This window comes from Siphateles boraxobius, unplaced genomic scaffold (genome assembly GCF_051911475.1).
Source record: "Siphateles boraxobius isolate OS27281-9 unplaced genomic scaffold, OSU_SipBor_1 119, whole genome shotgun sequence".
Lineage (NCBI taxonomy): Eukaryota > Metazoa > Chordata > Actinopteri > Cypriniformes > Leuciscidae > Siphateles > Siphateles boraxobius.
The window spans coordinates 1,798,505-1,816,995 of NW_027508721.1; the positions used below are offsets into that span (position 1 = coordinate 1,798,505).

Genomic DNA, 18,491 nt, shown 5'->3' on the forward strand with positions numbered 1-18,491 from the left:
AACATCGATGTGCTGTCTTAATGAGCTACTTAGCAATGCAAATTTGCTTTAACATCCCTTTAACATTTGTGATATATTATATTATATTGACAATATTTATCATATATTGATTCTGCTCCTGCAATTTCGTTCAGCTGAGCTCGAGGAAAGAGTGTGCACGAGCATTCTGTTCATTTTTTGTGTTTTTCACATAATCTGAGTCATATGGAACTGGACCTCTGAACACATACTAATCCAAATTTTAGACTTAGAGCCTAAGAACTGTTATAACTGATTTAAGAAGAATAAAGTAATTAAAACATATTTTTGGGGGATTTGCTTGTGTGTGTATATGAATCCTATGATATGAATCAGTCCGGCGGCATTATGGGAATTGTAGTCATGTGTAGTGACGTAGGCAGTGACGCCTGAATGTTGTGTCTGTGGGGAAGATGGCGGACTCAGTAGCGGCCGGGCTTGGAGACGAAAATGAGACTGAAAATGAGGATAAGGATAAGGAGAAACGACTCTTCAGCGGCGTCAAAAAGACGGAGAAGCAAGCCGCTGCGTCAGACGTTACAGAAACTCTGGGGTTTTACGAGAGGAAGGCGAAATGCAAAGAGAGAAAGAGCAATGTGTCAGGTAAGAGTGACAGATAGCGGCTCTGGGCGCTAAACACACATTGTTTTCAACCTAGTCTGTCTACATAGACTGTATGTATCGGCATCATAAGCATGTCATAAAGATCTAGGTATGTAATGTTTGATTTAAACGTTACAACGCTCCAAAATACTGTCTATGTAACGTTAGGAAGACAGTTTTTAAACCTGCCACACACAACAGATACAATGCATTGCATCTATCTACTGTCTGCAGCACTATCAGTTAAAGTTTGTTTACCTTTAACAAGATGAGATAGTTCGACATCAATTAGTTTATTTATGGTACCGCAATTACCAGTGTAGCTCATGTGACACATTCAGCCGCTTGCATAATGAGACTAACTTAACTTTAGAAGCACAGGGATCAAGAGAGCTGATCAGGGATCAAGAGAGCTGATCAGGTGTGAAGATGTAAATACCTGATGTAATACGTCATATATGTTTACACGAGGTTGCTTAGGAACAGTAACTCTTAATATTAACATTATGTAATGCAGTAATTAGTGGAAACATGCATAATCAAAATGATCACATAGCCTAACGTTGATTCATCATTCATATTCATATATGAATGCACAAAAAATCACTGATATGTTAATGGATCATTAATTGAAGCTATTATGAAGCAAGATTTTTGCAGGAAATTTAAAAGTCCCACTTTATGTTAAGTGTCTAAGTAACTTACTTGTGTAAAAAAAAAAGTATATTGTTTTCATATTGTATTGCAGAACACTTGTGCTGCTATTGAGGTGGGATATGGGTAAGGTTAGGGACAGGTTTGGTGGTAGGGTAATGTTTAGGTGGGTTAAGGTGTAAGGGAAGGGTCAACAGTGTAATCGATGTAACTACAGAAATTAATTACAAATACATGCATGTATTTTAAAAAATATATAAATTATGTAAAAACATGTATATCTCAATAAATGCTATTGTATTATAGTAGTATATAGACAATTTAAAGTGGGTCCAAACTGTTATTTCCCTGCCTGGAAAATCCATGGAAATGAGTTCCTTAATGTTCATAAAATAAAACAGTCTTTATATAGCCTAGTTATCATTAATGCTTGGATTTTAGTGTGGATGTTTGTTAAAGCTATGTAAGAAGCAAGGATAATGCTACTAGGATTGCAGAGGCTTTTGTGTTGGTGTTTGTGACTTAATGCTAATAATGAATTATAAATAGTATAAAAAAGCAATTTAATATAATTAAATAAATAAAAATGACCAAAAATAACACACTAGCCTAATTTTATTCATTCTTAATTTTATTTGTTATCTGCTACATCAGAAAGAAACTGAACTTGTCAATGCATTGTTAAATTACTAAAAATAACTTAACTTACTTCAAGTAAATATTTTTGCAGCGATGTTTGTTTTACAAAAAAGTTTTGGGAATCCCTGAGTTGGAACAGAACGCAGGAAGCCAAAGTTAATCCAAACAAACTTATCAACATTTTAAATGGATGGAATATATGAAACCGGGGGCATCTTTTCTGTGCTTTTCTTTTAGAAAGCTTTTAGAGGTTGTGTCATGAGCTCAGATAGCAAAATGGATGACATGTGTTTGTTGGATGATAAATTTACTATTTTTATCATGTTACTTAGTTATAAGACACTTACACACAGATGAGAATTTGGTATCTCTCTGGCTCTCCCTCGATCTTTCTCTCCACTATGTTTGTTTTCCAATTCACTGTGTTCATCCTCAAGTTTATCCTTCTCTATTACCGTTAAAAATAGAAAGTACTGTGTGTGTTGGCAACCGAACACATTTGCAATGTGCGCTGTTCAACTCAGGACGCTTTCTTGCCCTTATCACAACACGTTTGGCCTTAGGTCAACATAAACATGCACTAAAAACAGTCCAGGACTTTCTGTTCCACTTAAATTGAACCTTTATGTCACTGATCTGCTCTGCTGTAGATCAAGTGTGTGTGTTAACAGAGAACCACCATCACACAGCAACTGTGTCAACAATGTTCCTGATCAAATCACTAAACCTTTACTGTGATATGAAAACATAATACAAAGAAAAGTTGCTTATTGTGGCTTGAATTGAACTTTATTGTCCAGTCTGTTTTCACAGAGCGGAAATTTTTCTTTGACACTGTAACATAAGACACATCACATATCAACAACACAAATACAAAAAATGATATAGTTATCAAATTAAAAATATTAGCAGTCACTCTATTGTTTCAATTAAAACACTGTACGATTTAAGATAATCACTGCCATAGGAAGAAACGATCTTTTGTAGAGATTTTTTCTAGCCAAGGGAATTTTTAGTCTACGTCCAGATGGGAACAATTCAAAAGCAGAGTGAAGAGGGTGAGTGTTATCTTTAAAAATTGCAATTGCCATTTTTCCCATAAAATGATCGAACAAGCTCTGTAGTGGCTGTTGTTTTTGTCCAGTAATCTTATTTGCTTGATTGATTATTTGTGAGAGTTTGTTCTTTTGTTTCAGTGTTAGATTGCTGTACCATGAAATAATGTTATATGTGAGAATACTCTCAATCATTGATCGATACAACATAGTTAGGGTCTGCTGACTAACATTGAAGCTTCTCAGTTTCCTAAGGAGACCTAGGCGTTGTCGTGCTTTTTTATGAATATACTCCACATTACTTTCAAAATTAAGCTTCTCATCTATAATTGTACCCAAATATTTGAAATTCGAGTCTTGCTCTACAGTTTTTTCTTTTATGACAACTGGTTTATATTCAGATGCAGTATCTGCTCTTCTTGATTGATTTCTCAAACATAACTCTTTTGTCTTTTCGATATTAAGATGTAAAGAACTACTCTCAAACCAACGGGTGATACTGTCGATGTACTCAAAATATGAGGTGCAGTTCATTTCTTTCTGGCATGAGACCAATGCTATGTCATCAGCATATTTTATAAGGGTAAGGTTATCGTCATTGCACTTCAGTTCATTTATGTATGCGGAAAAAAGTATTTGAGACAGTTACACATCCCTGCGGTACCCCAGTATCTAGAACCAAGCAGTCCGACATAACATTATTATTAACACAAACTCGCTGAGGGCGACCTTTTAAAAACTCCTTAATCCATAAAATCATCCAACTGCTAGCAGCTAACTCATAGAGGCGCTTTGGAAGAAGATAAGGTTGGACAGTATTAAAAGCGGATGAGAAATCCATAAAAAGTTTTCGAACATAGGAATTTGATTTGTCTAGATGATTTTGAACCTTATTTAAAAGAGTAAGAGAGGCATCCACAGTGCTCCTATTGGCCCGATAGGCAAATTGCAGGGGGTCTATGCATGTCTCAATTTGGAATAACAATTCCTTACATACAATGCGCTCCATACATTTACACAGAATAGATGTGAGTGCGAGTGTGAGTGGCTTTGTTTGAAGCTTGCTTAAATCTATTATTTAAGTCCGTGTACGATTCTGGATGAATTGAGAAACACATTTTTCTCTATTTTTGTTTAAAATAGAGATCATTATTATTCTGAATTGACAGCTTAACAAAATAACATGCAACTTACTAGATGTTCTGACAAAATGTGAAATTTAACATTCTATTAAAAAAATTCAATTAATTGATTCAAATATTTAAAAAAATTGTTTTGAATGAATGATTCACTGACTCGCTTTTTAACACTTGTTTTATTACTGGATGAATCTGCGTTTTTGAACGAATCTCTTAAAGGGTAACTAAACCCCTGGTCAGAGCCTGACTCCACCCACTGGCAATATTTGAAAAATGCTGGAAAAGTGGGCAGAGCCCAGCGGAGATAGAGGGGACGAACTGAGGGCGGGGCTGAATCCGCGTGCACCTGAAACCCGCAGTGACGGATTAATTGACAACTGCTGTCAGACTCTGAGGGGGCTTTCACACTGGCAGTTTAGTTCGGAACGGGGCACGGTTCGCATGAAAAATCACTAAAATCACACATGTGGACCCAGGTGCGCACTGGAGTATCGAACTCGAGACTACCTGGAGGAGGTGGTCTGAGTTCGGTTGCTCCCGAACCGTGCTGCTGTTCGCGTCTATGTGAAACCAACACGGACCTGGGTGCGCACTTGTTCACGAATAAAAGTATCCTGCGCATTCATTTTATCCGATTATATGATGTATTTAGTTAAATAAAACACATGTAAGGTATGATAGTGTTGATGATTTACCTTGGATACGAGCAAGAGTGATCCTGCTGTGTATTAGCGCGTAGTGTGTGCAATCAGGGCAACAAATTAATGGAAATCCACTATCTCCTTTTGCAAGCAGCGGAAAGACAGCTTATAGACAGGCACACACACACACACACACACACACACACACACACACACACACACAGTAAACCTGTGTTGTTTACTCAGCTTTGCATAATAGCACCAAATTGATAAAAAACACAATATTGACCCGCTTAGTGTTTTATGTCATGTGCTGTGCACATTTGCGATGACGTAAGATGCACACAAACGTTGTTGTAGGGAGATACCCAAGATATAGCTATGAAATATGACAAGACCAGAGTGTTAAGTCCAGTTAATTCATTAATTCATCCTGATTAGTTTTCAATACTCGCAATTCCAACTCCTGGCCTGACTCGCTCGCTATGGTGGTTTTGACGAAACAAGATGGTTTTTATACTGCCAAGGGCGTAGTAGCTCGTACCAAGGGCGTGGTGAGCTGGAACCTGCTTACGTCACCACCCACCGCTTACGTCACCTGCCACCCCAAACATCCTATAGAGTGCCGAAGTTATGACGTCACTTTGTAGGCCAAAACGCGAAAGTGAGTTAGCATTTTAGCACTTCCGGTTCCCTCGCCCTAAAGTCTATGGGTTTTTTGGATTAACTTGTAAAGATTATCTTGATAGACAAAACGTGTAAGGGTCACAACTCTTTGTTGAACACAGATCTTATTTTTTGCGATTTTCCAAAAGTCTATGGGGAAAATGCATAGCTTTTCGATCGAGGGAACCCATGCGCCGCTAACTTCCGAGTTGTCCTACAAAGTGATGTCATAACTTCGGCACTCTATAGGAAAATTCAACTGCAGTAGCCACCGTTCAACCTGAAGAGGGCAGCACTCATACGTTTTTACACCATATTTTGTAGAATTAAAACATTTTATACCCAAATGTCAAAAAAGTTACTCGAATCAATGAACAGCATTAATAAAGCCCTATTCTTACAGATCGTTAACTAAAAAAAGTTGGTTTAGTGTTTAGTTACCCTTTAAACGAATGATGCAATGACAAGTAATGACTCGTAAAGAGTAGGGGTGTAACCCCGGTGTCCTGGCCACATTCCACCCATTGGCCCCTGCCAATCATGGCCTCCTAATAATCCCCATCCACTGAATTGGCTCTATCACTCTCTCTCCTCTCCAACTATAGCTGGTGTGTGGTGAGCGCACTGGCGCCGTTGTACTGTGGCTGCCGTCGCATCATCCAAGTGGATGCTGCACACTGGTGCTGGTTGAGGAGAGAACCCCTGATATGATTGTAAAGCGCTTTGGGTGTACAGTAGTACATATGAAAGCGCTATATAAATGCCTCATTCATTTATTCATTTTTATTAGTAAATGATCTAAAATTATCTAAAATCCTAAATTGGAAAACTAAATTCTAAAATCATAATGGCATTTTCACAAGTGGACTATTTTTTTTGCTATGGTACATATTTGAGAGAGATGGAGAGAGGTTTATGCTGGTGCACTTGTGTATTCATCCTCCTTTCACACACACAGGAACATTTTGAGCTTCCATCCTCTGCTCTTCTCTGTGTACAGTATAGTGCTAAATAATGAGTAAAATGGTTTCATTGTGCTGGATGCATGTGACTACACATTCATGTGTGTGTTTATTTGTATGTCTGTGTGCAGATCTATCTCTGGTGAGGTTTATTAGTGCTGAGTTGACTAGAGGATATTTTCTGGAACACAATGAGGCCAAATACACCGAGCGGAGAGAGAAGGTTTACACCTGCCTGCGTATTCCAAAAGAACTGGAGAAGGTACCAAACACAACAGCACAAAATTACACAATCCATACTCAATGAAATAACAATTCAGTACAATATCACACTGTGCGTTGTTTTATTTATCTGCCAACCAAAAGAATTACAACCATAAAGATATATTATAATGATACAATATTATTAATGTTAAAATATGTTCCTAACACTCCCCTCATCTGAAAACAGATGTGTCCCAAACTCACGCGCTTGGTGGTTGTTGTGTCATGTTGATGGCTTCTCAGTGTTTACATTTACGCTTTTTTTATGGGTAGAAAAAAAAATGGCTTAATTAAATTAAAATTTGTTTTCAATTAATTATTTATAGTCTTATTTATAAAAATAGTTCATTATAAATATAATGTAGTTTTTTAATCGTTTATTAAAACATAATAATGTAATATATTTTATTAATTTTATAAATATATTTTTATTATAAAAAATTATGTATTTTCTAAATTTGTACATATATATATATACATAAATGGTAATACTTTACAATAGTTTCATTGGTTAACAAGTTAACTAGATGAACTAATAATGAACTGCACTTCTACAGCATTTATTAATCTTTGCTAATGTTAAGTTCAACATTTACAAATACATTATTAAAATCAAAAGTTGTATTTGTTAACATTAGTTAATGCACTGTGAACTAACATGTACAAACAATCAACAGCTGTGTTTTTATTAACTCACATTTACAAAGTTTAACAAATGTATTGCTCATGCTTAGTTAAAGTTACCAAATTAAACCTTATTGTAAAGTGTTACCAAATAAATATTTTAAACATTATTCAAGAAATAGTTTTTTCAAATGGAAGGAACGGATCAGTCATGTGACATCGTTGTCAAACCTGACATGATGCATCTAAAGGTCTGTTCTTTACACAAAACTATCAAATAGCTACAACAAGAATATTTGCAATAAGCACACAAGTTTAATCTTCTACTTTTATGAAATTGATGGTGCTTTTTTGTCATTTTGGAGTTTGACAGACTGAGCCTTTGTAGTACAGTAAGTTATACCACATCCAGGACTATCACTGATCTCTCTCTCTCTCTCTCTTTGTAGCTGATGATCTTTGGGTTTTTCCTCTGTCTGGATGTGTTTCTGTACGTGTTCACTCTGCTCCCCCTCAGAGTGCTTCTGGCCTTGATCAGACTGCTGACACTCCCCTGCTGTGGCCTCAGGTAATACACACACTGTACTCAGGATATGCTCAGAGCAATGTTCCCAAAAGTAGGACTGTGATACGATTCTGATAAACCAACAGGTTGAAACATTTGAGCTCTCTACTTTTTTTCTTTCACAAAGTTATTACAGACACACATACCTACACACACTTAAACCCAAAATGATTGTGCATATATTCTTCTGCCTGCAGAGCTAGTATATGTCCCTACTGCAAAAAGAGCAGGTATGCAGAAAAAATGACTGCAGCTGCTTAAAGCACACACACACCCGTGCTGGTATGATTGCAGCGGCTGTGTTCAAACACACATTCATACATACACACTCTCTTTCTCACACTGTCTTCCGTTGCCATAGCTGTCTAATTTTGCACCGTTGTGCTTTGATTTCACACTGGAATACTAAAATCATCTGGGATCATTCTCAGAATGGCCATGTTGTTCTTTCTGTCTTTAGGGTGTACTTGCATGATCAGTCACAGGATGGCAGTGTGATCACAGTAAACAAGCAAAGCTCTGATAAAGGAGAAACAAATGATTAATGCAGTATATTAATGTAATAAGTTATTATTAGGGTTGTAAAATGCATCTGATATTGGAAATTCAGTAAGTTGCATTCAGTGCATGTATTACGTACAATTAATTTCTTAAAATATATTTGTCCGAAGCCAATTATGTGTAAAGGAATGCAGATTCTATTTACAGTAAATGTAAATAGTTGTACATACAGTTAGAACCCCAGTGTAAATACTAACAATGTGCATTTTGTCTAGTAACAAACTTTTATAATAGTATGTATATCAATATGCATTGCCGTTTGAGGTTTTGGGGATTTTTTATTGTCCTTGAAAGATGTCTGTTATGTTCACCAACGATGCATTTATTTGATCAAAAATACAGTAATTTAAAATAACAGTTTTCTATTTGAATATATTTTAAAATGTCAGTTTTCCTGTGATGGCAAAGCTGTATTTTCAGCCGGCATTACTCTTAGTCTTTCTTACTTAGTCTTCAGTGTCACATGATTGCTGATTTGGTGCTCAAAAAACATTTCTTATTATTATCAGTGTTGTACTGATTCATACTTTTGTGAAACCACGACAATAGAAATTTTAAAAGAACAGCAATCTTTTGTAACATTATTAATTTATTTACTGCCATTTTTGTGTCCTGGTTGAATAAAATAATTAATTTGCTTAAAAAAAAAAACTGTTACTAACTCCAAACATTTGAACGATCTATGTACTATTATAAATGCTTTAATAGTAACAAAGCATTTGCATTTTTTTAAGAGCTCAGGTCATTTACACCAAAAATGCTGTACCTGCCTGGTACTTTGACATCATTAATTATTTTTTTTTTTTTGCCAATTATTGATGTGCATATACCTGTTCTATGTGCTAGTGCAGGTGCAGTTTACATCTTTAGCAAATAGTCACTTAAAATACTATTCTTGAGAATATGAAAGTAAAACTTGTGATATTGTTCTTGTCAGTAATTCACTACTGTGGATTTCTATTTCCTACCATTAGGCTTTCTAATTACATTTTATGATTTAAGCATATTTATGTAAATAATTATTATAATAATAATAATTAACAATCAGTCACGAATTCTGAAAGTTTCATATTTAAAGGGACAGTTCACCCAAAAATCTTTTAGTTCACCCAAGTCATAGTTTACTCACTCTCAATTTGTTCCATACCTGTATGAATTTCTTTCTTCAGCTGAACACAAAATAAGATATTTTGAAGAATGTCAGTAGCCAAACAGTTGATGGACCCCATTCATTTCCATAGTAGGAAAAAAAAATAGTGTTATTCCCCAACATTCTTCAAAATATTTCTTTTGTTTTCAGCAGAGGAGAGAAATTCATTCAGGTTTGGAACAACTTGAGGATGAGTAAATGATGTCAGAATTTTAATTTCTGGGGAAACTATCCCTTTAATGATGCATCGGGTCATTTAGTAAAACTCAGAATGGAATTTTTGTTAATAAATTTTGTTAATATTTAAATTCTAGTTAAATCAGCTCAGTTTAAAGTGGAAAAATACAAATTTCTATTTTATTTATTTATTTTTGGCATTTGGTATTAGGATAGGATTGAATAATGTTATTAAATGTTTTATAACAGCTTTATTTGATGTTTTTGGGTACGTTTACACTGCTGGTCTTTCCCCAGCACAAGTCATGTGTTGTAAAATCTTTAGCATGACGCATGAACCACTGAGAGTGTGACTCGTGATCACTAACCCAGTGGCTGTGTATGTGTGTGTGTGTGTGTGGAAGATCTTACCAACAGAAGAACTTCTTTGCGATTATAATCAGCTACTCTTCCATTGCATAATTCCAGATGGCTATGTAACCAATTTAACCAGAAAATGTTTTGTCTTGTCTATGCGTGTGTGTGTGTGTGTGTGTGTGTGTGGGTGTGTGTGTGTTTTTGTGTGTGTGTGTGTGTGTGTGTGTGTGCGCGCAGTGGATCTCGTATCTTACAGCCCGCTCAAGTGTGTGATGTTCTGAAGGGTTTTATCATGGTTCTGTGCTATTTCATGATGCATTATGTGGATTATTCCATGATGTACCATCTGATCCGGGGTCAGTCTGTCATAAAACTCTACATCATCTACAACATGCTGGAGGTACAGTATCACAACACTCACATTTGTTACTATTATATTAACAGTAGGTGAATGGACATGCTCTGTGTTTCTCCTCTAGGTGGCAGATCGCTTGTTTTCGTCTTTCGGTCAGGATATTTTGGATGCTTTGTACTGGACTGCCACTGAACCAAAAGAGAGAAAGAGAGCTCATATAGGAGTCATCCCACATTTCTTCATGGCTGTTCTCTACGTCTGTATCCTTCACACCAGCTTTGCTTTAAATGTCACATAGTCATATTTGGATATAATGACAATTTTATATAGATTTGAATAAATACTCAATCTCTGCTATTTAATATAGTGTGTAAAAGTCAATTTAATTGTAAAAATTAAGACAAAAATACAGAACAAGGTAGTAATTACAACTACAGTTTCAAGTTCTGTACGAAATATATTTGAAAGTCCCCCTTTGAAAATTCTTCATATAGCTTGAATGTAACTACACCCTTGCCTCATTTAGTATTCGCAATTCTATGAATATGCAAATTAGCCTCCACTCACTCACACCAGCTCAGAGATCCACTCGTTGATGATCACACCTTGACGTGATTGGTTACATGGTAGTTTGTGACGTCAGAAACACCCGCGAGTTCAAACTGCGTTTTTGAGACTGTTTTTGTTTCACTGCAGTTTTAAGGAGAAAATAGTCAGTAATGTTATTGACTTATGAATTTACACATGGTTTGTCTTAAAGCATATTAAAAACACCACAGAAGCATATAAACAACATTAAAAGCTTGATTTTCACCACAAGGTGACTTTAACTACACTGAAACTGCTCAGTTGTATTTTTATGATTTAATTTAAATCAAGTTTTGTGTGTCAGTTGTCATATTGCAATCTGTCAAGTTATAACTTTCCTTAATTAATAATGCAGTTCTACATGCCATTCTAATTATGGTTCAGGCCACCACACTGAACGTGGCTTTCAATTCGCATAACAAGTCACTGCTCACCATCATGATGTCTAATAATGTGAGTGTGTGCACAGTTAGTTTGTTAAATTAAATACACTACAAAAGACTTTAGTCTCTACATTTGTCTCTGTATATTACATTATACAGCAGCACATACTTTAACACCTTATTTTGTAGGGTTTATATTAATGTATGTTTTTCTTTATGTAGTTTGTTGAGATCAAAGGAAGTGTATTCAAGAAATTTGAGAAAAACAACCTCTTCCAGATGTCCAATAGTGGTAGGTCCATGTAAATAAAGTCTTCTCAAACTGTCACTGATGAATTGTCTCAGTGTTCCTATCTGTCCTTCTCATTACAGACATTAAAGAAAGATTTACAAACTACACACTCTTACTAATCGTCTGTCTCAGAAACATGGAGCAGTTCTCCTGGAATCCAGGTATCCAGTTAACAACTGACACATCTCAGAATTTGTGTATACGCAACAGTGATGTGTGTATTAATCATTGATTATTGCCCATAGATCACCTATGGGTGTTGTTTCCTGATGTTTGTATGGTAATCGCCTCAGAGATTGCAGTGGACGTTGTCAAACATGCCTTCATCACCAAGTTTAATGACATCACAGCAGATGTGAGTTCAAATTATTGTTGCACTGTATACCAGGCTTAAAATACTGGCAGCGCCAAAGTATTCCTTAGACGGTAATCATAAAATATTATTATATGTTCGACATATTACAAATACATATATAAACATAAAAACATATATATTAATAAAATATGCTGATGTGCTTGTTATCCTGGCAAAAGATTAAAAGGTTAATTCATTTGGCATTAGTGAAATAAACATTTTTTATATTTTTTACCAAAATAACAAATATATAATCATTTTATGTGTTATAATAGTTAATATTCAAATATAATAATAATAATAATTTTGTAATGTTACATACAAATAAATAATATAATATTTAATAACAAACCTTAAAAGCAATACATAGCACTTTCTGTCAGAGCTAAAAGATTTGCATTCATACAACATGAGTAGGTCCAGTATCATCATACTAATTTATATCATGATACTTTTGCTGGTATCATGTTGTTGTGGTTGTGATTAAAGGGATCATTTTCAATTTTGGGTAAATTCTGCCTTTAAGATTTTGAGAAGACATTAGTTTAAATATGAAACACTATAGGTAGATTATATGAACATCGGATCACCTACAAATGAACTACAGTAACTTGAAAACAGTAGTGCAAAGAGAAGGTTCTTTTGAGCGTGACCTAACGCTACTGAAATGACAATACACTAATACATGTATCTATTTAACTTTTATCTCGAATAAACTAAAAAAAAACAGAACATGAGAACTGTGACATGACCTAATTAAGTCAAAGGGTTTCCTTATGCACATATTCTAGACTGTTCCTTCTTGTCTAAAAAAACAAAAACCTCTGTCTCAGTCAAGAAGAAGCCTTTACAAAGAGATACAGGTTTCCTTTGGGGGTGTGTCTGAAAATCAGCACCGCTCTCAGTGTCTTAGGTAACCCTGACAGATCCACTGACCCAAATCTATCAGCACACACAGAGCTCAGCGTCTGTCCAGTGTAGAGCCCCTCTGCTGTTGAGATACTCATCAAATGAAGGATCAGTGACACTACAAACTAAACTGTCCCTAAACAAGTGTCTGAAAGAGGAAAAATAGAGGGAACATATGAAGAAAATAGGGGTTAAGCAGGCAAAATAGAATGTGGATGGGGGGGATATGTAATGACAGAAAGAGGAGTGTAGTTACTGGCAGGGATTAGAGACAGATCTGCTTAGTTTAGGTAGGAAGATTAGTGTCTCAGCACACACGTGCACACTTTTCTCTCTCTCCTGTACTGTATTTTTCCTAGAGGTGGACACTAGCCAAAAAAAACAAGTTGGGATAATTTCCAATCGTTATACTATATATTCAATATACATAATGCTTATGTATTTTTTATTAAATGGCTCAAATTGTTTTTTTTTTCCGCATTTCAGCAAAACTCTAATTGTTACCAATTACACACACAGTTTTTGGAGAAGTTAATACTTTTATTCAGCAAGTTCGCATTAAATTGATCAAACGTGACATTTACAATGTTACAAAAGATTTCTATTTTAAATAAATGCTGTTCTTTCTAATCAAAAATGTTTCATAATTTCCTCAAAAATATTGAGCAGCACAACTGTTTTCAATATTTTTGATAATGAGAAATGTTTCTTGAGCACCAGATCAGCACATTAGATTGAAAATTCAGCTTTGTTGTCATAGAAATAAATAACATTTTAAAACGTATTAAATGTGAATGAACCCTTTGGTTCTCGTACGTCATCAAGCATGCTTGAGCTTCTGTTTACCACAACTGGTGTGTGTGTTGATGAATGTTTATACTAACATTGGTGAACTAACCTTTTAAAGAATCCTTCAAAAGACTGTTGAACTCCTGAGTTATTTGATAGTTTACTGCCTTTTTAGTTTACTGATTTTATATTTGACTCAGAATCGCAAGTCATTCCTTGTAACTGTGTGTGTGTGTGTGTGTGTGCGTGTGTGTGTGTGTTTCTGCAGGTCTACAGTGAATACAGAGCGAGCTTGGCCTTTGATCTGGTCAGCAGCAGACAGAAAAATGTAATTGCATGTGCATTTATCATATCAGAGACTCTTTTTAAGCAAGACTGTAATCTTCTGAGCGTTTAGCCAAGTGTATGTCAAATTATGTATCATATAGCAATTGTAAGTCGCTTCGGATAAATAGCGTCAGCTAAATGAATAAATGTAAATGTATCAAAGATGATGGATTAATTTAATTGAAAGGAATGACTTAATTTTTTTCAGTGGCTTTTCTCCTCATGTTCTGATCACATTGAAGAGCATTTCGTCCAGCTTTATGAATCAGATACTGAAATATGTGTGTTTTCCAGGCATACACAGACTACAGTGACAGTGTGTCCAGGAGGATGGGCTTCATTCCTCTTCCTCTTGCTTTACTGGTAACCTGCCTCGTCTTTATTTCATCAAAATACCAAATCTATCACGCAGTACAATGTAAAAGCAAGAACATAAATCCTTACAGTGTTTGCATTCATCTACAATTTGTCATTTTGTTGCACAGCTCTTGTTAATATACCTTATTGTGTTGTTTTTATCACTTAAAGAGACTCATGTAGACTGCACTGCATTCACTTACACAAGCTGTATTTTTCAATACTTTTAAAGCCATTAACAGTGAAGGTACTGTGATGTGTAGTAACTGTTATAAGTTATACTCATGTAGTATGTGATTGACAGTTGATCCGGGTGGTGATCAGTTCTGTGAAGATCCAGGGCTCTCTGTCCATTGTATGTGTCGTGCTCTTCTACCTGGGGTATGAGTTCACATTATTTGTAATGTTCAAAAGTAGTTTTTTTAATCAATTATATTTTAATAAATGTATACATTCATTTTTAATAAATAATATTTTCTTGTTTTAACATTTTCGAAATGTATTCATTTTAATTTAATATATTTTTGGGATCAATGTTTTTTCTTTCAAAGAAATTATACTTTTATTCAGAAGGTATACTTTACGTTGATTAAAAAGAAAACTAAAGACATTTATAATGTTACAAAATATTTCTATTTCCAATAAATACTGTTCTTCATACTTTCTGTTCCTCAAAGGAAACACTATTTCCACGCTTCATTAAGCAGCACAACCATTTCCAACTGTCATAGTAATAATAAATGGTTCTTGAGCACCAAATCGGTATATTAGAAAGATTTCTGGAGGATCATGTGATGTTGAAAACTGGAGTAGTGGTGCTGAAAATTCAGCGTTTCCTTCATAGGAATAAATGACATATATTAAAATACAAGAAAAATATTTCAAAATGTAGTAATATTTGATAACACTTTATTTTACAGTGTCCTTGTTACACGTTACATGTAGTTACTGTTGTAATAATATCTTGTAACTATAAATTATGCATAATTACATGCAACTAACCCTAAACTAAACACTATAATTACACTATCACAAAAAAGTCTATAAATCACCTTTTAAATAAAGTGTAAACTAATATTTCACAATATTACTGTATTTTTGATCAAAAAATTGCTTGGGGTCCAATTCTCACTATTAAAAAACTAAAAACTACTAGCTCCTAATTATTGCTTATTATGCTAACAGTTAGTAAGGTAGTTAAGTGTAGGAAATTGGGTAAATTGAAAATTGGACCCTAAATGTTTTTGTTTGTTTTCAAAAATCGCACTGATCGATCGCACACTTTTGAACAGTAATGTATATAATCCAAATGTTGCACTGAGTCTGTGTTTCTCTGTGCGTTTATTCAGAATGATCACCCTGAAGGTGCTGAACAGTATATTGTTATTGGGGAAATCCTGTATGTATGTGAAAGAGGCAAATATGGAGGAGAAGCTGTTTCAAAATCCCCCCTCTGCAACTCCCAGCAGAGTGTCCAGCAGAGCAAACCGGACCAAACACACACGAGAACCACCAGGTAACACAAGAAACCTTGAAAACAGAGAGAATGGCTTATAAAGGTTTTGTTCTCTCTGACTAATTGTCCACACCCCCTCTGAAGGTGAACCAGCGGAGGAGGGCATGTCTGCATCAGTCACCACTCAACCCACCCAAAGGGATGAATGCCCCGCCCCTCAGCTCACCACCAGCGAATCAGATCAGTTCCTCACAACACCAGATGAATCAGAAGATAAAAGCCTTATTCAGGACGATACTGAGCTTACACACAGAGCGCCCAAAAAAGACTTGCTGGAGATTGACCGCTTTACTATCTGCGGTAACCGTATCGACTGACATTAACACACACCCTCAAGTTTGATGCCAGTTATGCACTGAAATGCCCGCCAGCTTGATTCGTTTGACATTTGAACTTGAGCTCGTTGGAATGGGACAGCGAGAAACTGCAAGATATTTATTAATAAATGATGCACCTAATTTATTTAAGACTTAAACACACTCATACACAGACAATCATATCAACACACACGCACATACACACATAGTTTTACCCATTTGGAATCAACCCAGTAAAGTTTCAAAGCTTTCAAGAGGTTCAAGATCACCTTTGGACGGTGGGGGAGATCTTTGTCCAGTGGTCACTGTGCTCTCCTTTCATAGAGGATCCCCATGAAGAAAAAGAGAGAAAGTGATGGATTATATTCTAAAATTAGATTCCATTTGGTAAGATAAAACCATGAAAATTTGATCTGCAGTGCTCCAAAACAAATGACAAAACTGGGTATAAAACTTCTTGTTCAGTTCTCTTCTTCATCCATGATTTCTGTATTTGGAAGTGTCCCCTCAAATATACAATCTTAATTTCCATCTAAAGACTTTTTAGTTTGACAAATCCACATGTTCATTGGCAGTCATTACCGAAGTGTAGTTTTGTAATTGCAGAAGTGTTATGCAGGTTTTCTTTGTGTCTTTGAGTGGAAGCAGGCTAAAATACCTTTTCACATTTTTATTTATTTATATTTTTAAGGCCGTTCTTTGAGTTTGAAGACAGGGTTTCCAAAGAAGAAAAAAAAGTTTTACATTGTTTCAAGTAAGGACCATTTAAAGGGCCATTACGAGTATGTGATACTGTGCTAAAACGCATGTTTGTGATATGCCGATTGATTTACATCGTAGAATAAGTTTGCATCTGAATGAAAGGATCATAGATTAATGAAAGATAGTCGCAAGGAAACAAAACTGAGTAGCTGGACTAACATAATGTGATTTTCCAGCTAAAATGAAGGAATGAAATATTTTCCATTTAGGGATGGAAAGTCTATCTTATTGTACCAAGAGCAGCAGATTTAATGAACATCATACATTGGTGCTGATGTTTGGAGCAGATGCTAAATAGTCAATTAACAACATTCCACAGGTCAGAATCTTGATCAAAGCAAAGTTGAATATCGAACCTTTTGCTAAAATCTTGAGAGTATTTGGAAGAAAAAAATGAGATCTATGAGCATCAGAAGCCAGTAATGTAAGCGAATAAGAATAAGTCAATTTCAATTTCTAAACCAGTGATGAGTGCCCATGATCAGAAATAATGCATGTATAGTGCTCAAATAACTTATTGGAGTGCATTATTATCACAGAGAATCATTTTAGTTAGACATTTACTTTGCATAACAGACCACACTCACACTGTCTTAAAAAAATATTTTTCATATTCTCTTTCATAATCATATCTCTTAGTAGTGCTGGAGGTCAGAATTTAAGTTGACATTTTTTTTATTGAATTTGGAATTTGTATTACTTGGATTACAGATGTGTGGCTATAATTGCTTTGCTTTGTAATATGATGACATTCAGTCTGACAATTCACACTCAAGTCAGCATGTCATCATATAAGTCATATTATGTAAGGTGCTCTGTTTCATTTAGGAAATGTATTAAGCTGAAAATATCAAATATGCCAAGGAATCATTTACTCTCCATTATCAAACCAACGCAAACACTTTTCAAATCATTTTCAGAAGCATTCACTTGACTTAAACTGCCAAAATGATGTCAAAGAGCATTTCTCAGTTGTTATTTTTTTTACATTTGAAACACTGATGTTAGGAAGTCTTTTTCTTATTTTTTAAAGAGAGACCACTATAAGCAACGTTTGGTTTTGTTGTGCTTTCAATGTAATTGCATGTGCATTCCCATGGGTTAAATCACCTTTTGAAATAAGATTGAAGTTTGACTTGATCAGTAATCAAAAAGATGGTTTTGCTTGAACCTTTGCAATACATACTCGTATCCATTTATTCGGAAATACTGAAAAAGACAACCATCCAAGTTCTTTCCACACTGCTGGACTTCACTACTGTTTTCTCGCTGATCAATAACATTTAGTTGTTTTCGGTTTGTTTATGTACCCATGTTGGCTTCAGCATAAGTTTCTTGCAAACTTTTGTTTCCAGTAGAAACTGAAGAGGAATGACGATGTCACATCCCTTGAATGGGATGTTTCAGAGACTGAATCGGGTGGAGAAATCGGAGCATTGTGTTAATTAAAGTTTTGTTGTTTTCTA

General features: G+C 35.2%; 1 protein-coding gene across 2 annotated transcripts; it reads left to right on the top strand.

The window, feature by feature from the left end:
• Positions 1-375: 375 nt before the first annotated feature.
• tapt1b (transmembrane anterior posterior transformation 1b) lies at positions 376-18,491 on the top strand. Of its 2 annotated transcripts, XM_077203878.1 has the most exons (15): positions 376-621; positions 6,509-6,639; positions 7,715-7,833; positions 8,028-8,060; positions 10,313-10,475; positions 10,555-10,690; positions 11,374-11,471; positions 11,624-11,693; positions 11,774-11,854; positions 11,939-12,048; positions 14,015-14,074; positions 14,368-14,436; positions 14,735-14,811; positions 15,780-15,946; positions 16,031-18,491. In XM_077203878.1, the coding sequence occupies exons 1-15, from the start codon at positions 432-434 to the stop codon at positions 16,261-16,263; spliced, it is 1,737 nt and encodes a 578-aa protein (XP_077059993.1). In that variant the 5' UTR covers positions 376-431; the 3' UTR covers positions 16,264-18,491. The 2 variants fall into 2 exon arrangements, with proteins under 2 accessions (XP_077059993.1, XP_077060003.1); XM_077203888.1 differs by lacking the exon at positions 8,028-8,060.